This window comes from Musca domestica, unplaced genomic scaffold, assembly GCF_030504385.1.
Source record: "Musca domestica strain aabys unplaced genomic scaffold, Musca_domestica.polishedcontigs.V.1.1 85, whole genome shotgun sequence".
NCBI lineage: Eukaryota > Metazoa > Arthropoda > Insecta > Diptera > Muscidae > Musca > Musca domestica.
The window spans coordinates 1,410,846-1,433,225 of record NW_026712418.1 but is presented as its reverse complement, the minus strand read 5'-3'; the positions used below and the strand labels follow the sequence as shown (position 1 = coordinate 1,433,225).

The 22,380-nt window shown below is 34.9% G+C and overlaps 3 protein-coding genes across 4 annotated transcripts in view; 2 read left to right on the top strand and 1 right to left on the bottom strand.

Moving 5' to 3' along the window:
* The window catches only part of LOC101897335 (mucin-5AC), a 49,464-nt gene extending 45,030 nt beyond the window's left edge, over positions 1-4,434 (top strand). For both annotated transcript variants that reach the window (XM_059131320.1, XM_005179528.4), the window contains exons 2-4: positions 651-1,964; positions 2,034-3,123; positions 3,190-4,434. In XM_059131320.1, coding sequence (XP_058987303.1) covers positions 1,001-1,964; positions 2,034-3,123; positions 3,190-3,490 — 2,355 coding nt within the window. In that variant the 5' untranslated portion in view covers positions 651-1,000 and the 3' untranslated portion in view covers positions 3,491-4,434. The remainder of the gene's footprint in view (positions 1-650; positions 1,965-2,033; positions 3,124-3,189) is intronic.
* A 2,615-nt stretch (positions 4,435-7,049) lies between these two features.
* LOC101897158 (V-type proton ATPase subunit F 1) lies at positions 7,050-8,128 on the top strand. Its single transcript, XM_005179527.4, has 4 exons — positions 7,050-7,210; positions 7,278-7,359; positions 7,421-7,626; positions 7,702-8,128. Exons 1-4 carry the CDS (start codon positions 7,157-7,159, stop codon positions 7,732-7,734), a joined length of 375 nt encoding a protein of 124 aa, XP_005179584.1. The 5' UTR covers positions 7,050-7,156; the 3' UTR covers positions 7,735-8,128.
* A 2,865-nt stretch (positions 8,129-10,993) lies between these two features.
* On the bottom strand, positions 10,994-16,999 carry LOC101896982 (uncharacterized). Its single transcript, XM_005179526.4, has 3 exons — positions 16,840-16,999; positions 12,826-12,996; positions 10,994-11,286 (listed from the first exon to the last, which is right to left on the bottom strand). The coding sequence occupies exons 1-3, from the start codon at positions 16,895-16,897 to the stop codon at positions 11,078-11,080; spliced, it is 438 nt and encodes a 145-aa protein (XP_005179583.1). The 5' UTR covers positions 16,898-16,999; the 3' UTR covers positions 10,994-11,077.
* Between the last annotated feature and the right edge of the window lie 5,381 nt (positions 17,000-22,380).

The window sequence follows — 22,380 nt, the reverse complement described above, 5'->3', positions numbered from 1 at the left end:
AAACTTTGTATTACGTCAATCGATATGTTAATCTAAATGTTTAAGGCACCAATCTTGCAATATAATATTATATCACCTACAATTTTTATCTTTGCGATAGCCCTAGAATAAAGTTTATTCTATTCAAATATGGAAATCTTAATTTATACCTTAATAAAGATTACGATAAGGCAGCATTCTTATTATTTATTTTATTTATGAATCAGGTGGGAACGCCATTGTTGTATATCAGCACAAATGTTTTTTTTTTTATTAAATGTGTTTGCTAATATATCCTGTGTGGTGCCTGGTCATATAAAAAAAGGATCGACAGTAATTGATTCCAAGCTACAATTCTATGCTAGAATCTAGTAGCCCTATTCCTCAAGAATTTTGGAATTAATGATTTTATGATTTTTTAATTTAAAGGCCATTAAAATTTTTTATTTTCAAACGTTCCTGAAAAGAACAATAATTAACTTTTTAATCATTAAAATAAAATTTTTATGAATTGCAATTCACATTTTATTTGTTCTATGAATAAATTAAGAAATCGCCATTGAACTGTTTTTGTTTGACGTCAAGCTGTTGTATTTATTATTTTTATTCTCTTCACCTATCTCGTCTCAATTATCATTTAATTAATATGTATTGTTTTAATTCAATTACAGATATCGTCGTCGTTGAAGTCAATCTTTTACACATGTAAAGCAGCAGTAGCAGCAACAAGAACAAAAAACACAAATCAAATCAATTGAGAACAGTAGAAAAGAGAAAAATCCACATGGGGAGAGAACATCATATCATTAAAGGTGTCAATGCAAGATAAATTTCTAATTGAAAAACAGAAAAGGAGAAAAAATACAAACAAACAACGGAATTCACACAAGGAGAAGTGAAGTGTCACACAAGATTAATGGAGTAAACAGAGCAACAGCAAACGTTTATTGTAATTATTACTGTGCGCGCTCTCCCTCTCTCGCTATCTTTGGTGGTGGCAACAAACAACATACACATTCAGATGGGTCACCGCTTCAGTAAAACAGCTGCATCAGCCACAAAAACACAAACAGCTGGACAAGAAATTATAAATGGTCAAGAATTACCAAATCAAATAATACCATTGACTACAGCAACAACAACAAAAACCGGGAGAATACCCATACCCAACACCAATAATAATAGTCACATTATTGAACCAACTATCAATTTACAAATACAAGAAAGTCCTACAGGAGGCATATTTCAGGCCGAGGGTGATTGTTGTCGAACTAATACTACCTGCCTGCATAGCGCAACTACTGCAACACCAAGTGGTAGTGGAGGTGGTGGCATTCTGCATCAGACCTTAGACTGCAACGGAAGCGCCAACAGCGTTAACGGTAGTTGTAGTTCAACATCGGTCAATAACTTATCTTGTGGCCGTCAGATAATTATTAAAATTCAATTGGCCAAAATGGAAAACGGAAATGAAATAACTAACACAATGTCATCCTCACCTTGTTCATCCAATAGTGCAACCCTAATCCCTCAAGACATTTCCCTTGAAGCCTTAACAGCTGATTGTAATCTAAATTCTACGGAATTAATGGCTGCAGCCACAGAAACGGCTATGCCAGCACATTTTCTAAATGTGACCCTTAATAGCAATGGTGCAGGTAGAAGTAGTAGCAGTACGCTAAATCAAGCCAATCCAACAAGAACTGCTGGCAGTTCTTTTTCATCCACCACCTTGGTTATGCCATCAGCAGCGGCAGCAACCAGCAACAATAATTATTTCAATCAAAGAAGTAGTACAAATTTTCCCAGTTCATCAACATCATCATCATCAATGGCGGATGGGGCCAGAGAACGGCTGGAACGTTTAAGTCAAGACAATGGTATTACGGAAGAAACATCCGAAGATATTGTTGAATATTGTGAAGTATTAGAAAGTGAATTGAAACCACTGGCGACGGGTGCCAGCACGGCACCAACAACTGAAGGTGGGTTATACAATTTATTGCTTTCCAAAACGTTAACTAATTCATTTTCTTTTTTTCCTTACCTTCCAGAATCTGAAATCGAATCGAATGTCTGCTGTCGGCGCAAATCAAAATCATTAGCCAACAATGGTGGCAGCTCCTCCTCCTCAAGTACAACGTCAACGAAACGTCGTTGTCGCAAATGTAGCTGCCGCGATGCATTCCGTCGGATATTGGATCCCTCGCTATCGCGATCATCTAATAAAGCACAAAAACAACAACAGCAGCAATTGGAAAGGGAACGTAAAGCAGCAGAACAGAAAGCACAAAAATCATCGGTTGAAAGACATTCCATACCTAATTTGCCCAGTAATCGAATTGTAAATGCCCTGCAATTGCAAAGAAATTCAATGCATTCCACGACCCTGGCACAGTCGACGAACGCAACAACATCTGCTGCTTTGGTATTACCATCGGCCACTGGCACCACGACGGCAACAAGCGGAGCAGCGGCGGCGACACTGTGGAATACAACGGCCTCTGCGGGCACAAATGGTAGTGATGTCATCATACCGCTGACCACGCCGTCGCAATTTGTTGTGGTTCAGTGTGCTATTCCAATAACGCCTGCAGTGACAACAGCTAATGCGATGACGTTACCCGTCAATAGCATTATATCTATAACGCAAAATCCTGTCTTATCAACAGCCTCTGTTCCCTCTACTTCCTCCGCCAATGCCTCCAACAATAATGATTTAATGGTTCAAGTTCCTTATAGCCATTGTGCGCTAAGAAATCCTTTAAAAAGCTCTATACCCACATCAACTGCAACAACAACCACAACATATCATGCTCCACCTGGTGCTGGTACCAGCAGTAGTAGTAGTAGTAGTGGCGGTAGTGTCGCTGGTGCGCCTGCCGCTGTCACCAATGGCCCCATTGTGCATTCCCAAGTGGATTTTGTCCACTATCTAGTACCCGATTTGGAACGTATAACGAATTCTAGTTTCTATTGGGGTAAAATTGATCGCTATGAGGCCGAACGTTTATTGGAGGGAAAGCCCGAAGGCACTTTTCTGCTAAGAGATTCAGCCCAAGAGGAATTTTTGTTTTCGGTAACATTTCGAAAATATGGCAGATCATTGCATGCACGTATTGAGCAAAGTGGTCATCGTTTCAGGTAAGTGTTTCTCGTTAACGCAAGAAAAAAGAAAACAAAGTTTAATATCCTCTCTTCTTCTTACAGTTTCGATTGTCATGATCCAGGCGTATTTACGGCTAGCACGGTCACCGGCCTCTTGGAACACTACAAGGATCCCGCATGTGTTATGTTCTTTGAGCCCATGCTTACCATGCCATTGCATCGTAAAAATTGCTTTTCATTACAACAATTATGTCGCGCCACCATTGTTTCGAACACCACCTATGATGGCATCAATGAATTGGAATTACCCGTTCGCCTGAAGTCCTATCTCAAAGAATATCATTATAAACAAAAGCTTCGTGTCAAATCAACTGAACCCACCTACACCGTACACTGTAAATAGTGTAGAAACATAACGGCCAACATGAGCCGTGAAGAGCAGGAGATATTACCCATAACCACTTATCACAAGGCATACCATGTTTCGCGTCAGCAATACGAACGCGATACATATCAGCAACGTTTCCTCAAATGGTATGAAGAGAAAATGCGTTCTTTAGAAGAACGCAAGAAATTGCACCGACATAAATGTGTGATTTTCTAAACACCGAGAAAGTATACTACTTAAAATAAATCTTCATACTTTTGTTATAACAGAATGTATTTAATATACTGTTAGTTATATGTATGTATTATCTTTTGTAATAATATGTAGTTGTAGTAATTAATAAGTTTGTTTTTGGGTTTTTGTGTTACTTAACCTTTGTAGTTAACAAATATGCCCACTAACTAAACTATGTAGACAGACAATCCCAGTGAATAATAGTAATAGCAAATAAAAAGAAAACATATTAATAAATCATGTATGTAGTATATCGTAGGGTATATATATTTAGCAAGCTGTAAGTGAAAGCAAAGCAAAACAAACTGTTTTAATCTATTTTGGGCAAATCAAAATGAAGGCTAACCTCTCAAAAAATTACACCATAAGTGTAAAGAAAATATTATCACTAACTTAAGCACAATTATCGTAATTGTATTTAAATAAATAAACAAAACAAAATAACTACATTTGTTATATTACGTGGTAGGCTTTCAAGGCTAACCCCCAATAACTGTGTATATGTATTTTGTTCTAGTACATATGTATTTTATAGTATAGAGAAAAAAATCAATTATGTTTATTGTTTATAAAAGTAAACAAAAAAAATTCTCATAAATTTAATTTAAACTCCATAAATTATTTATATTATATATAGTACATCTACTCTAGAGTATAGAAAGAAATTTCCAAAATGTATTTATTTTTTATTTAATTTAAATATATGATTTACAACAAGAAGTCAATTTATATTGTGTGGTTGTTTTGATGAAGATGGGGCTATCGTCGCACATTTGTGGGCATTATCAATTTTTAGTCGACATTTTTTGATTTCATTTATTTCAAAAAATTCAAAATTTCTTTAATAAGGGACATGAGTATTGAGATTCAATAACTCAGTTTTTGGTAGTCCTCAAACAAATTCGTAAAATTAAAACCCAAAATTATGAAAAGTCTAAATTAAAGTTAGCAGCACTGTTGCTATGATTGGGCCCATGGTACAAGAATACAGGTAGATACACCAACGCTTGGGAACATTGATATGTCAAAATTTTGAAAACGGTATGTCGAAAATAAGTAGTTTTTCATGACGCAAATCGGAGGTCGTTATGATTTGCAATTTTCAACAATTTTTACAAATTTCAATAATTTTTCATTTAACATTTTCAATTCCAAAATCAAACAAAAGAGTTTTAGGTTGACTTAGTTCGATTTTGGCCATAGGGCCCTGTGTTTATTTCCGAAGCCAGCCAAATACTTAAACAGGCCAAAAAACGTTTTATGGATTCTCACCTTAAAGGTAGATGCATCAGGACCAGCTAATATTGAAATATAAAAAATTATTAAATATTTTCTGCAAAAATACGTTGATTTTTAAATGCATTCTTATACAAGGAAATTCAGATGTTGTTATTTTGTATTTCTCCAATATTATAAAAGAATTATTACTTTTCTTTAAAAAAATTTGCGTTTTTATTATTTTGCCATAACGATTTCAACACAAATTTGTTTTTGTCTCCATACTCAAATATTCCAATTGCATTTGGTTTATTTTCGATTTCCTCTGTGCTTCTTTAAAATATAAAATGATTTTATTAAGTGAATAAAGGTGAGAATACATAAAACGTTTTTTTGAAAGGTTTATGTCATCGGCTGGCTTTTTCGTTAAGGAACAAAGGAGTTATAGGTTGCCCTAGTTCGATTTCGGCCCTTGGGTCCTTTTTTCGAAGAAGCCAGCCGATGACTTAAGTCAGTCAAAAAGGTGTTTTATGTATTCTTACCTTAAGAGAAAAGGTTGTAGGTCTTTTTATTGGCCAAATGTTTATCAGTGACCGCAGAGTAATGAAACAGGTGTTCCTTTACCCTTGACAGATATATACAGTCTCAATTTTCTTAAGAGGTAACAGAAGCATATTCAAGAATCTAAAGGTGGGAACACATAAAGCGCTTTTTGACTGACTTAAGTCATCATTTGTAAAAGAACAAAGAAGCGAAGGGTGAACAAGTATAAATTATGGGACAAAATCGAACTATGTCAACCTAAAACTCCTTTGTTCCTCTACGAAGGAAAGCCAATGAAAGAGAATATGTAAAAAACCATGTATTTTTGGAGATTTTTGTTATATATTGTTATATAGTGTTGATGCACCTACCTGTATTCTTCTGTCATGGTAGCAGCTGTATAGATTCGGCTACCTTTGCCATTGTACCAGGATTTATGACCATCAAAAAGCCACACTAAATTCCATTGATCTTTTACAATAAAAGCCAGGAAACCCCCTTTTAACATGCAGCTACCTAAAAAGCTTTTTTACAAGCTTGAGTCATCGGTTGGCTTTTTCGGAAAAGAACAAAGGGGCGTGGGGTGAGCAAGTATAATTTATGGACTAAAATCGAACTAAGTCAACCTTCGTTCTCCGTTGTTCTTTTACGAAGTAGCCTGCTGATGACTTAGGTTGGAAATACATAAAGCGCTTATCTGGTTGGCTTAAGTCATCGGCTGGCTTCTTCGGAAATGAACAAAGCAACCTAAAACTCCTTTGTTCATCTACGAAGAAGCCAGCCAAATATGCTCTTTATATATTCTCAAAAAATATGACAAGAAAAACTAATAAAAAAATAAACAAACCCATACGGTTTTTATTAATGATATTAGAATTGTTACGAAGTCTTCGGCACAACGGCAATTTTTGGTAAAGACTGGACAATAGAGCTTAGGAATTGATTGCCAAATTCCTAAGCTCTATTGTCCAGTCTTTTGAAAACGCAAGGTAAATCCCGACGAAGGCTTATGGAAAAAATTATCTTATAATATATTAAAACATATGCAACAAATATTATATACTTGATGCAGACTGTAAATTTAGCTTTTGCCATGGTACAACAAAAATGTAAGGTAGAACTACCAGCTGATTACAATTTTTCTGCCAATTTTGAATATATATATATTGTTTTAAAAAATAAAAAATATTTTCAAAATCAGTGGTTGGAAGAAACGTAACCAGTTCTGCCATTAAATTGAAAGATTGGACACTCTGGATCATATTTTTGAAATAAAATCCAGACACTTCGTTCATCTTTCACTTATTTAAGTCATTTTAAAAATGAGGAAAAATGTAAAATAGATGAAAACAACATGTTGTATTTAATTTTGAATAATTCTGACAAGAATAGTCCCAGAGCTGTATTTCTGTAGTTTTACGAAGTTGTTTTACCTCCTTATTGTACCATGGTTTGTGCTATGTACCTTTGCGTTATGCGTTTTACAACTTTACGCTAGCTGTATTGATTTAAACATTTCAGTGGCAATCAGCTGTTGTGTCATTTTTATAAATTACCACAAAGTGCGAACCCAGCTTGTGTTTTGACGTTTGTCATCTGACCAACGAAGAAATTTACAATTACATACACATTTTCGTTGCAGTATTCATTTTCTACCACAAAAGGCTGAAAAATTTTTAGGAAAAAATGGCTTTGCATTCAGCTATTCGTGGAAAATTGATTTCAGTCATTGGTGATGAGGTAATTTCGATTTATAAAACAGTGTTATAGTGAGAATTATATTTAACTTTGTCATTAAATTTTGTAGGACACCTGTGTTGGTTTTTTGCTTGGTGGAGTTGGTGAAATAAACAAGAACCGTCACCCAAATTTCATGGTTGTCGATAAGAGTAAGTATTCAATATGAAATTCCATAAAACATAGTCTAACATGGGCTCACATAACGTGCAGATACTGCTGTCAGCGAAATCGAAGATTGTTTCAAGCGTTTCTTGAAACGCGATGACATCGACATCATCCTAATTAACCAGAATTGCGCTGAACTTATTCGTCACGTGATTGATGCCCATACATCTCCAGTTCCTGCTGTTCTTGAAATACCCTCCAAAGATCATCCTTATGATGCCAGCAAAGATTCGATTTTGAGACGTGCCAGGGTAAGTTTTCTTTCCTTCGTTTTATAAAAACAAAAACTTGTAAAAATTGCATTTATTTGTTTTGGTTTTTTGTAGGGCATGTTCAATCCTGAAGATTTGGTTCGTTAAGGAGTTCTCAATACTGCAACAAAATCGCCGATGTCATTATGCTTCAAATCCCAAAATCGCTTTAAGTTATACTTTTGTGAAAATACTATAATATAGTGCCGGGCGGTGACTTGTAAAGTGCTATGTGTTTTAGTCCCTATCAGTAATTTAAAAAAGCAGGTGACTGGCGAAATTCTTAGATTTCTATATTGTTTCTTCCATTCCATATTCATATCGTTAGGTGTCACCTGAAAGTGCAATTTTATTTTGTTCTGAGGTGGTTCACCAATTATGATGACATTTTATTTTCAACTTTGTATTCTTTTGTGTATAGCTGTTTATTGTTGGTTGTTCTAAACTGTATTACAAATAAAACAAAAGAAAATTACCCAATAAATACATAAGTAAACTAAAACATATTAAAATATAACGATAACAAAATGCATCAAGACGCTACCTTGGTTATGACTTCATCTGCAATTTTTTTAATTTGGTATTTAATAAGGATATGCTGAAATGTCAACAACTAAAATTAAAAAAAAAAAAAAAAAACTTCTAAATAACTTTGGCTTGAGATCAATTGAAAAATCAGTGTTTTATATTTTTTTATTTTTTGATGTTTGACTGCCTTTGACGGGGAAATTTTTTGAGAAACCCAAGAGTTTTGTCTCATAGTCTATGATCTGATCAACATTGATTTAGAAAAAAATTGCCACTGAAAAATGTTAATAACACGGTACCTAAACATTTTTCTTGAAATCAGTATAACTTTTTTTAATAATTGTTTATACCTTCAGCCATTTAGATACTGAGGGTATATAATTTGATACGTCCAAAACGTGCATTATCAAAAAACTTGTCTAAAACTGTCTCTTTGTACAAAATCAGACCATTTGGAGTCGATCTAGGTGTTTTTGTCCGTCCGTCTGTCTCCGATTTCGTCCAGACTTAGTAATACTATTATCAAACATATATCGATTTCGGAGATGAGCAATATCGGTACGCTCCCGGTACATCCCCCACAAAAGTTCAAAATTTTCAAAGAAAATAATTTGACTTATAGAAGGATTCATTCGATTTTACTCAAGCTCTGTATTTCCTAATATTTGTGGCAGTGCCTGGTCCGCAACCGCAAATATAAGTAGATTTTTATAAGTACTTATACGACGTCAATAGGAGGTTATTTAATATGCGTTTTCAACAATTTTCACAAATTTGAATAATTTTTCATTCCAAATGTTCAATTCCAAAATTGGTTTGATAGTTTATAGTACCGTCACCTGTGTCGATGCGTCTATCTATATTCTTCTACCATGGGTGAGGGGATAGAGCGGAAATTATGAAATTTGATGTTGAGGTCACTGTCGGTTTCTAGGTCGTCGTTGAATTTGGACAGAAAAATTTTATGTGGGTCTATTTTGCAATGGTTTCAGTAATATCCTCATCGGTAAACTTAACCAGTAAGGGAAAGTCAAAAGTCGGGCTGGTCCGAATATATGATACACTACATCAATCACTATGCATATTTAGTGGAGATGCCATAACAAAATCAAAATTTGGCTTTAGAGCAGTTACAATTTGGCTTCAAAGGAAACTCATATATGGGAGGCATATCCAATTCTGAATCGATTTTCACTAAAATTGACGGAGACATTTTTATCTTTAATACCAAATAACATTGCTATAGAGTGCATGACATCACATCGAGAAGGATTCGAAGGATTCCGAATTCCACCAAATGGAAATGTACATCCCGAAATTCACTCCATTTGCTGTGGCCATTATTTGCACAATAAATCTGAAATCAGATTTTTACCAAATTTTATGTACTTGCTTCTATTCTGAATTCGGTCGGATGTACCCAAATTCAGGTCATTTGTAGTGATATTGGCCATTTGGTTCAAAATTAACTCGAAATCGGTTGAAGATATATATGGATCTATATCCAAATCTGAACCGATATAGAAACAATTTGGTACAGGTATTTCTGGGCTGTATCTGATATGTGGTACCAAATACCATTCTTGTGGGGTAAATATTACGAACATGAGGGACTTAAAGACCAAATCTGATAAAACATACATATGGGAGCTATAGCTAAATCTGAACCGATTTTCACCAAATTGTATGTATTTGCTTCTAGACTGACTTGCTTCGGTTAGATGTGAAAAAATTCAGGTCATTTGGACTGATATTGGCCATTTAGCGGTTGAAGGTATATATATGGGAGCTATATCCAAATATGAACCGATCTTGTTACAATTTGGCAGAGCTATTTTCGGGCTGTATCTGGGACCAAGTATCATTCTTGTGGGGTACATATTACGGATAAATCGGATGAAACATATATATCTGAATTTGGTGTACTTGCTTCTAGACTGAATTCGGTCGGATGTGCCATATTTGGGCTGATATTCGCCATTTAGTGCACAATTCGTTCATTCGTTTATTTCTGACATTTTCGTTGACGTTTTTTAGTTTTGATGTTTTTTTTTTTCAAAAAAAGTACATTTTTATGTTTTCCTATGCGATGCCAATCGGAAGGTTGTTATGAAATGCATTTTTCTCCAATTTTAACAAACTTGAATAACTTTTCATTCAAAATTGATTTGACAGTTCATTGTCCCAGCAGCTGTGTCGATGCGACTACCCGTATTCTTTTATCATGGATCTACATATTAACGGAATGCTTTATGCGGTACACTCAATAGTTACGAGTGTTTCCTCAAAGGCGTCGTTTAGTTTTTTGCATTCCAACCACAACAAAACTAATATTGTATTATCTCATAACAATACATTTGAACATGCATTAAGGTGGGAATACATAAAGCGCTTATCTGGCTGACTTCAGTCATCGCCTGGCTTCTTCGGAAATGAACAAAGGAGCCTAGGGACAAAATCGAACTAAGTCATCCTAAAACTCCTTTGTTCATCTACGAAGAAGCCAGCCGATGACTTAAGCCAGCCAAATATGCCCTTTATGTATTTCCACCCTTATTTTCTTCCATTCCATATTAATTTGATATGTTCACATGTGCACAAATTGCAAGACTGATTAGAATTAAGGTGAGTACACACAAAAAACTTATCTGACTGGCTTATGTCATCGGCTGACTTCTTTGTAAAAGAACAAAGGAGCGTAGGGTACACAAGTATAAATTATGGGCCGAAATTTAACTAATACAACTTAAAACTACTTTCTTCAGTTACGAAGGAGCCAGTCATTCGGCTTATAAAAAAATTGCCAGACAAACAGCTGATTTTCTTAAAAGTCCACAGCTGGATTTTTACCTTTTTACAAATGAGAAAAAAACTTTATTGAAAAATAATAACAAAATAAAAACACATTTATAAAGAAAGTAAATTAAAAAGCAAACACCATAGCAACTAAAGCAAAGATGGCAGTGAATCCAATTGCCATGAAACGACCAGCTGATGAGTTGCTGTTGCACAAATCGCCAGAGCAGGTGTGGCAGCTGTCAATTTTACGGCTGTGAGATACAGTACAAACATTGGGATCGGAACCAATACTTTGGAAGTGACAATCGCGTGATATAATGACGCCGGCTTTATCTGAAAATGAAGAAAATTTATTTATTGGATATTGTTATAAATTGCTAATGTAAGGTGCAAATACATAAAGTTCTTTAATAACTTAAAGGTGAGAATACATAAAACTCTATTTTTGACTGATCTAAAGGTTAGAGTACATAAAACGCTTTTTTGGCTGGCTTAAGTCATCGGCTTACTTCATCGGAAAAGAACAAAGTGACGTAGTGCAAAAATCGAACTAAGTCAACCTAAAAGTCATTTGCTCTGTTACAAAGAAGCCAGCCTTTTATGTACTCTCACCTCAAAAGTGAGAATACATATTTTTTTTGACTGGCTTAAGTCATCAGCTGCCTTCTTCGGAAAAGAAAAAAGGAGCGTAGAGCCAAAATCGAACTATGTCAACTTGAAAGTCTTTTTTTCCTCTACGAAAAAGGCAGCCGAAAAGCTTTATATATATATTCCTACTTTAAGTCATCGGCTGACTTCTTCGTAAAAGAACAGAGGAGCCTACGGTTAACAAGTATAAATTATGGGCCAAAATTGAACTAAATTAACCTATATTACCTTGCTAGTAAAAAAAGCTCTTTATGTATCTGAACCTTGACATTTTTATATGAAATTCACCTACATATTTTCGAAAAATATAGGCAAGAGTTCGAGTTAAAAATTGAATGGTGTAAATTCAAAATATTCTATGGTTCAAAGTACTGTGCAGTAGTTTAACTCTAATTAACAACGCAATTGAACAATTGGTGACTTTGTAAAAGCGTCTGTTTGTTTTGATTAGTAACAAAGCTTTTGTTTTGTAAAACAAAGCTTTACACCTTCAATTATTCGGGTCGTAACAACTATGAACGGATTGTATCAAAGGCAGAGATGCGTATTTTGAATGTTAACAATGGAATTTTTAGAAATCTGACGTCATAGATTTATGAGTAAATTGAAAAGAATTCACCAAGACGATACAACACACAAAATGTTCGCAAATGTTATGTTGTTTATTTATTTCTATTGGCCATATGTTTAATGTTTTTGTAGCCGTGTGGTGGGAGGCCTTCCCCATAGATAGATAGGCCGTATGTAGAAGCAACCATTGCCAAATTTATTTAACACGGAATATGAGAAATGACATCACTGTATCGAGCAAACACAACAAAATTTCCATTGGCATTTGCTGATTTGAATTTTAAGTTTTTTTTAAACAATATGTATTTTTTAATTTATTTTTGCAAAAAAAAAAAAAATAATGGATAACAAATCAATAGAAGAGTTTAATAATATGCTGTTTTCCTCATGTTTTTCATATTCTGTTTAAAAAGGTGTGGTCGATTTGAAAATGTGGATCATGAACATACAACCCGGCTTAAGTTATCAGCGGGCTTCTTCGTAGAAGAACAAAGGAGTTTTAGGTTGACTTAGTTCGATTTTGGCCCTACGCTCCTTTGTCCTTTTCCGAAGCATCCAGCCGATGACTTAAGTCAATGAAAAGCTTTTTATGTATTCTCACCCTTACACTCTGCCATTTAATCGCCAATACAAAAATATCTGTTTAAAACTTACCACTTGTGACAACACGATTGCACTTTGTAACTGGCATATATTGATCCATAGAATTTGGTTTCGGTACAGTATCGCAGTCAACAACTGCAATGCGGGAATTTTCATCGATCATGTCACTGGCACATCCGGGATCAGTAATCGATTTACATTTATAACATTTGATGGCATTAGCTGGAAATAAAAGGGGATGAAATGGGGGAATATTAGAAAAATGTGTGTAAAAATTGGTAGAGTTTTACATTTGCTCTGTTCCAGTGCCTGCAAGCATCTACTAGTTTTGGATTTTTTTTTCGGTATCATAAAGGGAAAATCGGTTATAAAATTAAAGCAAAATCGGTTACAAAACTTTTACATTCTTGCAGATCTGCAACAGACCAATTAAGTTATATTGTAGCATTGTAAGAAATCTTGACCTTTTATTCAGTTTTCGCGTTTTTTACGAACTTTGAATACGAAATTTGAAAGGATTCCGGTGAATAATGTCGCTAAAATCATCAAAATACTGAATAAAGTGAGGTACCGTTTTATAGGGGCTATACAAAGATGTGGACCTGCATACGAAATTTTTAGGCATAGCTTGTAGTATTTATTACACATTTCGAATACGAAATTTGAAACAATTCGAGTTAATGATGTCGTTTAAATCATCAAAATACTGTTTATCGGGCGATACATACTTTAAAGGTCCTATCATGAATATTTTTAGAATTACAAACGAAATAATAGCTAAAAACGCCGAAAATTCAATATGTAAGGAGTTATGGCCATTTTAAAGTTTTCGATAATTCATGCTTAAAAAAGTGATCACAAATAATAGCTAAAATCGCCGAAAACTCAATATTTAAGAAGTTATGGCCATTTTAAAGTTTTCGATAATTCATGCTTATAACCTCCATAGAATGGTGATACACAAATTTTTTCAATTTTGTTAATTTAGTTTCATCGGCTGTTCGTTAGCATCATTATTGTCAACTGATCTTGACGTTTTTGCGTAGTTGCCACTTTTCCGTTCCCGTATATTTTTAACTTCTTTTTTCTGTAACAACATTTTTTGACACATTGCTCTTTTGCTACTTTTTCTAAAAAAAAAAGTACGGAGCTTTATTTGTTTTGTAAACAAACAAAACAATATGAAGACAAATCATGTTTATGTACGTGGTTTTAAATCACATATTGTGACACCCAGTAATTGCTAGTTTATATTCTCCACCTGCGGTTAAACCTCTTTAAAATATGACGCATTAGCCAATAGGCATTCAAATTATGATTCTAATTTTAAAATACATTCTCTAACTGACCACCATAACAATCTAAACGATTAGTCATATTTATGTTTTATTAAAGTATGCCGCAAATTATGTTATATTTTCAAAACCAGTAAATGTACCGAAATTAAAGTAAAAAAATGGAAGTAGTAATTTTTTGAAAAAAAAAATATATATAAATTGACTCAAAGGCATGTGTATCCATATGTATAGAATTTTCAGCCGGATAGAAAAAAGTCGATATACTTATAATTCTTTTTATACCCTCTACCATACAAAGGTATATTAAGTTTGTCATTCGGTTTGTAACATTTTATTTTCAGGGTGAGTTGAAAAAAACTGCAACCAACTTCTGACTGCTGTCATTTCTATGCCACTCGTCCGACAGCTGTTAAAATTATTCCAGTGACAGCTAATTATATTATTCACAAGCGTACAAAAGTATTTTGGTGAGAATTTGGCAGAAAAAAGTTATTCGTGATGTCATTCAAGCGTGATTTCTTTACATTTGGCTGGATAACCAAAAGTGACTATTGTTAGAGCACTCCAGCATTTAAATGTGAATAAATCTTTTGTGTCTCGTACCATCGCTCGTTTCCGTGATACTGGTAGCGTAGCCCGGCGTCAAGGAAGTGGACGGAAGTAAACAGCAACATCAGCAGAATTGGTTCGAAAAGTAAAGAAACGACTAGATCGAAACCCGAGTCGCAGTGACCGAAAAATGGTTGGTTAGCTGAAAATATCGCAATATTCCATTCGGAAAATATTGAAAACTGAGCTCGGGGTAAAGCCATTGAAATTCCTAAAAGTGTAAGAACTTACACTGCACCAGAAAGAAAATAGACTCAAAAGAGCTAAAGAGTTGCTTCGCTTGGCCGAAAGTGGTGACGTTTTCATTGACCGCTTGAAGGCCGTAATTCGTGCCAAAGGTGACCAATTCGAACAAATCTAAACTTATTCTAAAATTTCATGCTATTTCCGACATTTTTTGGTTTCATTCAATAAAATTTAAAATAAAAATGTAAAAATTTTGGCGTTTGACTTTGTTGCAGTTTTTTTTTTATCTCACCCTGTATATATTCCTGATCAGGCATAAAATTCTATGTCTATTCTGTGGAAATCACTGTAGCTTTCGAACGAATTGAAGTAGATTGATAAAATTTTACCCAGATATGTCTTTAGGACGTTTGTTATTGAAAATGGGATATGTAGGTCCACGTTTTGATACAGCTGCCATAAAAGTACACCCCTATATTCGGTATTTTGATGATTTTAGCGTTATTATTCATCGGAATTGTTTCAAAATTCATATTTGAAGTGCCTTATGAATATTGCACTCTATGACAGAAAATTGTCTATGAAGGCTCAGATCTTCGTATAGCCCCCATATAACGGTACCTCCCTCTAATCGATATTTTGCTGATGTCAGCAACAATATTCAGCGCAATTGTTTCAGATTTCTTATTTAGAGTTCGTAATGGGAACTACAGTCTATGATAGAAAATTGTCTGTGCAGGTCCAGGTCTTCGTATACGCCCCATATATCAGTACCTCGGTATTTTGCTGATTTCAGCGGCGAATAATGTTGCTATGCTATATCAAAACGAGAACCTGCCCAGACAATTTTCTGTCATAGGCTGTAGTATCCATTACGAACTGCAAAAAACAGATTTGAAACAATTCCGGTGAATAATTTTGCTAAAATCATCCAAATATCGAATATCGTGAGATACCCTTATATGGGGGCTATACGAAGACATGGACCTGCAGAGATAATTTTCTGTCATAGGCTGTAGTATCCATTACGAACTGCAAAAACCAAATTTAAAACTATTCCAGTGAATAATGGCGCTAAAACCATCAAAATACCGAATATCGGGAGGTACCGTTATATGGGGGCTATACGAAGACATGGACCTGCCCAGACAATTTTCTGTCATAGGCTGTAGTATCCACTACGAATTTTAAATATCAAATTTGAAACAATGCCGGTGAATAATGTCCCTAAAATCATAAAAATACCGCATATCGGGAGGTACCGTAATGTGAGGGCTATAGGAAGACGTGCACCTACAGAGACAATTTTTTGCCTTAACCTTTAGTATACATTACGAACTTCAAATACCAAATTTTAAACAATTCCAGTGAATAATGGCGCTAAAATCGTCAAAATACCGAATATCGGGAGGTACCATTACATGGGGCTATACCAAAACGAGGACCTACATGGCCCATTATAAAAGAATAAGGATAAATACGAAATAAAAATATTCTATGTGCTTTTCAAATATTAGGTTTTAAATTAAGCAGAAACTTTAGAAACCTAGGAACAAAAAACTTTGTTTTTTCCTTCGCATTCGACTTCATATCCCACGCCTCGATACTCGCTTGATTTACATTTATTAACATTTTTGTTGTTGTAAAAATATTCCAGTATTGTTATTACTGCTGTGTGACTTTGCTTTTGCGTTGTAAGTATAACAACAACAATACAAGACGACTTAACACTGATGATGTCAAATATTTTGTTATTTAAATATTCAATTCACAAACTGGCAATGGGAAGCAAGCAAATGTTCGATATTCTCAATGGAATACCTGTGTCTAAACAAACAAGTTTTTAACAACTTTTTCCTAACAAAAACTGTATATAGTATAGGCAGATTTGTTACTTATTGCACTCAAATGCAAATTCAAAATTCACATGCACAAATATTTCAATATCGTATTGATGAAACACCTCACTTACCGCTATTTACCAAACACAGAGCAAAAACGCTCAAAACAATCAAAATATTTTTTTGCATTTTTATTTTTGGTTGGGTGTTTGACGGCTGTGTTACTTTGAGATGTTTAAGGCGACGACGTTTGCGAACGACTGATGTGTGTGGAGACTTAATTGAATAGCAATACGACATCTTTAGATATTCGAAATCGAAAGCTAAACTGAAAATCTACTTCAAAACAATATCTAATGCTCGCAAAGCATTCTCCGTGTTGGTATGTTGATCATGAACGCGAGACACAGTGTTTTGAGGGAGATTGGAAATTATTTGAAAGAAATTGGCGTCGGTGGAAAGATGCAATTTTGTTTTGTTAGGTGACTTTTAATAGGGAGTTGTGGATTTTTATACCCTCCACCATACATGTATGGAGGGTATATTAAGATCGTTATTCCGTTTGTAACTCATCGAAATAATAATTTTTGACCTTAAAAGTTATATATATTCTTGATCAGCGTAAAATTCTTAGACGATTTTGCACAGTCTGTCCGTCTGTTGTAATCACTCTAGAGTCAAAACAAATAAAGATAGAAAACTCAAATTTTGCATAGATCAGTCTTTTAACGACATCCCCCGATTTGCTGATTGTAGCCAATTTTTTCAATGAAATTGTCTGAAAATCCATAAAATGAGTTCCTTCTGAGAAAATTTACCCCCTGGAAGAGTATTGTCTATATAGATCCACGATACCGGATAGCCCCCACATAACGGTACTCCCCCGATATTCGGTATTTTGATGATTGTAGCCAAATTTTTCAATGAAGTTGTTTGAAAATCTGTAAAAGGAGTTCCTTTTGAGAACTTTGCCCCTTGCGAGAGTTTTGTTTAAATGGGTCACCGATATCGTATATCCCCCATATAACGGCACCTCCCCATATTCGATATTTTCATTATTTTAGGTATGTTTTTCAATGGAACTGTCTAAAAATCCATACTGGAAGTTCTTTTTAAGCACTTTACTTCCTGGAAGAGAAACGTCTGTATAGGTTCACGATATCGCATAACCCACATACAACGGTACCCCCGATATTCGATATTTAAGGGTTTTTAGGAACATTAGTTACCGGAGTTGTTTCAAATTTCGTATTTAGAATTCGTAATGGGTACTACAGCCTATGACAAAAGATTGCGTATGCAGGCCCAAGTCTTCGTATAGCCTCCATAAAACGGTATCTCCCAATATTCTGTATTTTGATCAGTTTAGCTACACTATTCACCGGAGTTGTTTCAAATTTCGTATTTATAGTTCGTAATGGAAACTACAGTCTATGACAGAAAATTGTCTATGCAGGTCCAGGTCTTCGTAAAGCCTCCATAAAACGGTATCTCCCAATATTCGGTATTTTGATGAGTTTAGCAACATTATTCACCGGAGTCGTTTCAAATTTCGCATTTAGAGATTGTAATGGGAACGGCAGCCTATGACAGAAATTTGTCTATGCAGGTCCAGGTCTTCGTATAGGCCCCATATATCAGTACCGCCCTATATTCGGTATTTTGACGGTTTTTGGGTACAATATTCACCGAAATTGTTTGAAATTTCGTATTTGAAGTTCCTAATAGGTACAACAGCCTGTGACAGAAAATTGTCTATGCAGGTTCAGGTATTCGTATAGGCCCCATAGGTCCAGGTCTTCGTATACCTCCCTATATTCGGTATTTTTAAGATTTTAACAGAATTTTTAACGGATTTTATTTACTTTTTTTAAAATTTCTTCCAAATGGTAGAGAATTCAACGTTCGACACGGCCGAACTTACTGGTTTTATACTTATTTTATTTCCTTCGGTTATATCATGGTAAAAATTGTAAAAAATTGTAAATATGTGATTGAATGACTTTACGTACTACCATGGGTTACATTCATGGTACAATAAGGAGGTAGAACAGCTTCGTAAAACTACTACTTCGTAAAAATACAGCCCTGAGGCTATGCCCGCTTCCTTTCAGAATTATTCAAAATTATAGGCAACAAGTTGTTTTCATTTATTTAATATTTTTTGTTCCTTTCTAAAATGAGTCAAATAGCGCGAAATATGAGTAAAATACTTGGATATTCTCTCAAAAATATGTTCCTAAGTGTTCAATCTTCCGATTCCATAGCAAATCTGGTTTATGTCATTAATGCGCGCCCCGCAATTAAAGTTTCTTCCAATCATTGATTTTGCAAATATTTTGTTTTTATTGGCAGAAGTCGGGCCCGCTTAAAAAATTGTAATCAGGTGGGAGCTCTACCTTACCTTTTTATTGTACTATGGTTACATTGTGATTATATTTTATTTTCAAAAAAATGTATGATATCGAAAAAAAAATTGCAAAAATTGTAGATTCTTCTTCGGATATTTTGGTGGCCACTGCGCGCTGGAAATGAAGCGAGGAACCTCATTTTGTTACCATTCTTGGATGGCGCGTGCTGAGTCCTGTAGGAATATCCAAGTTCTGCGGCCAAAATGTTTGCGTGGCCAAGGCTTTAATACACCCTCCAAAATATTTTCGCGATAATTTTCGGCATTTATTCTGATGCCACGGTCGATTAATACGAGCGGAGAGCGACCATCGGATGTTATGGCGGCCCACACCATCACCATGATCGGCGCTTGCGTTCTGGTGGCCAACCGAAGGTGCACATTTTCAGCTGATCTCTATGGCAAGTACACGTGATCATTTTGTTTGTTTACAAATTGCTGGAAAACAAATGTTTCCTTATCGGAGAAAACCAAATTCGGAAGTTAACCACTTTCGGCCAAGCGAAGCAACTCTTTAGCTCTTTTGAGTCTATTTTCTTTCCGTTGCGGTGTAAGTTCTTGCACTTTTTGGAATTTCAATGGCTTTAACCCGAGCTCATTCTTCAATATTTGCCGAATGGAATATTGCGATATGTTCAGCTCATGAGCCTTTTTTTGGCCACTGCGACGCCGGTTTCGATCAAGTCGCTTATTTACTTTTCGAAGCATTTCTGCTGATGTTGCTGTTCCCACCACTTCCATGACGTCGGGCTACGTAGTACCAGTATCAGGGTAACAAGCGATGGTATGAGACACAAAAGATTTATTCACATTTCAATGCTGGAGTGCTCTAACAATAGCCACTTGTGGTTTTCCAGCCAAATAAAAAGAAATCAGACTATCACGCTTGAATTCCATTACGAATAACATTTTTTCTGAAAAATTCTCAGCAAAATGCTTTTGTACGCCTGTGAACAATATAATGAGCTGTCACTGGAATAATTTTAACAGCAGTCGGGCAAGTGGCTTAGAAATGACAGCAGTCTGAAGTTGGTTGCAGTTTTTTCATCTCACCCTGTATGTATGTACTTTAAGCTGGAAATACATAAAGCGCATATTTGGCTGGCTTAAGTCATCGGCTGACTTCTTCGGAAATGAACAAAGGAGCCTAGGGCCAAAATCGAACTAAGTCAACCTAAAACTTCTTTGTTCATCTACGAAGAAGCCAGCCGATGACTTAAGCCAGCCAAATATGCGCTTTATGTATTTCCAGCTTAACAGTACGTTTATATATATGAGGGTTAACCCACTGGATTGGATTTAAATTGTCATATCCATTACTTTTACTTCAAATAAATCCTCTCAAAGTAGGTTAACCCTACAAAAAGTTCTAACGTAAACATGGCATAAGATGAGACAAGACAGAGTCAAAATATTGTCACCAGGGGTATTTGCCTTACGATATCATAAAAACATAATCACCAATGTTAAGCTATTTTAACAGAAAATGCAATTTTCAATGAATTGAAAATGCCAGTGGAATTTAATTTTGTGCCAAGATTTTTGGTTGACCGAAATTTTTTTTCGTAAAACTGCTCCGTAATTTTGTTTTTTATGCTAACATGTCTCTGTTGTGAGCAGCGCATCTACATATTTTCACATTAACTATTATTCCATAACGTATTTTGTTCACTTCTTACCATTTTAGGTCTTTGCTTTGGTTCTCTACGAAGAAGCCAGCCGATGACTGAAGCCAGTCAAAAAAGCCTTTTATGTACTCTCCCCCTTAAGGTGAGGGTACATACGCAGCTTGGTATCATGGCTAGGCATTTTAATGTCAAATTATAGGGAACAACGACGGCAGGATTTGAATGCGGCTCTGGCATCACTTTATGATATGTCTGAAAATATGCCATGCGAAGACTTCAAGCTGTTTATGTACTCTCACCTTTATCGTCTCATAGCATCTTTATATTTAAAATATATGAACTCAATTGTTTTGTCTGTCATAAACGCATTTATGAGTTCCATCCACCGTGCAAGTTGTATGAATTGAAAAAAAATTATTTAAGCTTTTTTTCTTGCTCTCACAGCCAAAGATCAAATTGCTTTGCTAAAGGTTAAGAGACAGCATGATTCTCAACATTCATGACTTCGAATTTTATGGAAAAATATGCAAAAGATCAAAAATTAATATGCATATTAATAATATACATATATACATGCATATATTTAATTAATTATTTGGGTGTGTGGTATTGAATGAGTCGATAGGCATGAGATAGTGAGTAAAATAATCTTTGTATGATTTGATTTCGAAAAGCAAAAGTGTTTCAGAAATTGTTTTCACAAGTTTTGTCTCTCTGTCGGATTTTCAAAGTTAACCAGTTTTGTTAAACTTAAATAATCACACGACGCGATTTGCGGGTTACAATCAAAGGTTTATATATATGTTCTGAACTTTTTTATGACCACAATTTCAGCAAAATGTTTATGTGCATGCAAAAACCAAATCTTTTTAAAAAAATATCAATATCAACTATTGTCTTTGGCAAAAGCTTTTTGCGATACTTTGATCATGTCTCATTCTACAACACACAGTGAGCTTTTTCCAAGCAACAAGATGTAACAGTTAATCATTGCTGTCGCACTGTTTGAAATCATTTTATTTTGCTACACTTATTCGTATATTTTAGTGGCATGACCGCAGCTTTATTTTCGTTTGTTTTTGGTTTTTTTTTTCGAATGCAACCACATACTTTAATTGCCCAATGACATACTTTTGTTTGCCTTGCATGTGGAAAAATAACAGTAACAGAAACAAGTTTTTCTGCATTGAAAATTGTTGTGGTCTTAGAAGATCGCAAGTCAATGAACTGGACAATAATATTTACTTTTTTTTCGAAACACGAAAGTTGTCAAAGCAAATAGGAGGAGAATAAAAATTATTAGCTGTGTTTTATGTTAACTAACCCCGCGTTTACAAAAGACTAGAAAAGTGAGTTCGCGTATTAGTTGTGATAGGAACAAATTTTGCCCGTGTGACCTCGGTGTCCAGACAGTTGCAAAAACAATTACGAATGGAACTTTTAAAATATTATTTGTTAATTTTTATATATTCCCTGACGTATTTCGATTTTTTTATAATTTGTTTGGAAGTCAAAAATTGTTTCCATTTACTATTCTTCAAAAATGCTATATAGTAGGAAACGTACGTCTGTGGCATGGTACAATTAAGACGATTTTGACAATGAAATATTGTCAAATAAAAATTTAAAAAAAT

What these genes read in the sequence shown, in the direction of transcription:
- LOC101897158 (XM_005179527.4), top strand. Translation starts at nt 7,157, where the DNA reads ATGGCTTTGCATTCAGCTATTCGTGGAAAATTGATTTCAGTCATTGGT. An exon ending in TTTCAGTCATTGGTGATGAG is followed by an intron (nt 7,211 to 7,277) that starts GTAATTTCGATT and finishes TAAATTTTGTAG; the next exon opens with GACACCTGTGTTGGTTTTTT. An exon ending in TTTCATGGTTGTCGATAAGA is followed by an intron (nt 7,360 to 7,420) that starts GTAAGTATTCAA and finishes CATAACGTGCAG; the next exon opens with ATACTGCTGTCAGCGAAATC.
- LOC101896982 (XM_005179526.4), bottom strand. Translation starts at nt 16,897, where the DNA reads ATGCAAAAAAATATTTTGATTGTTTTGAGCGTTTTTGCTCTGTGTTTG. An exon ending in TCTGTGTTTGGTAAATAGCG is followed by an intron (nt 12,997 to 16,839) that starts GTAAGTGAGGTG and finishes TTTTATTTCCAG; the next exon opens with CTAATGCCATCAAATGTTAT. An exon ending in CAATCGTGTTGTCACAAGTG is followed by an intron (nt 11,287 to 12,825) that starts GTAAGTTTTAAA and finishes CTTCATTTTCAG; the next exon opens with ATAAAGCCGGCGTCATTATA.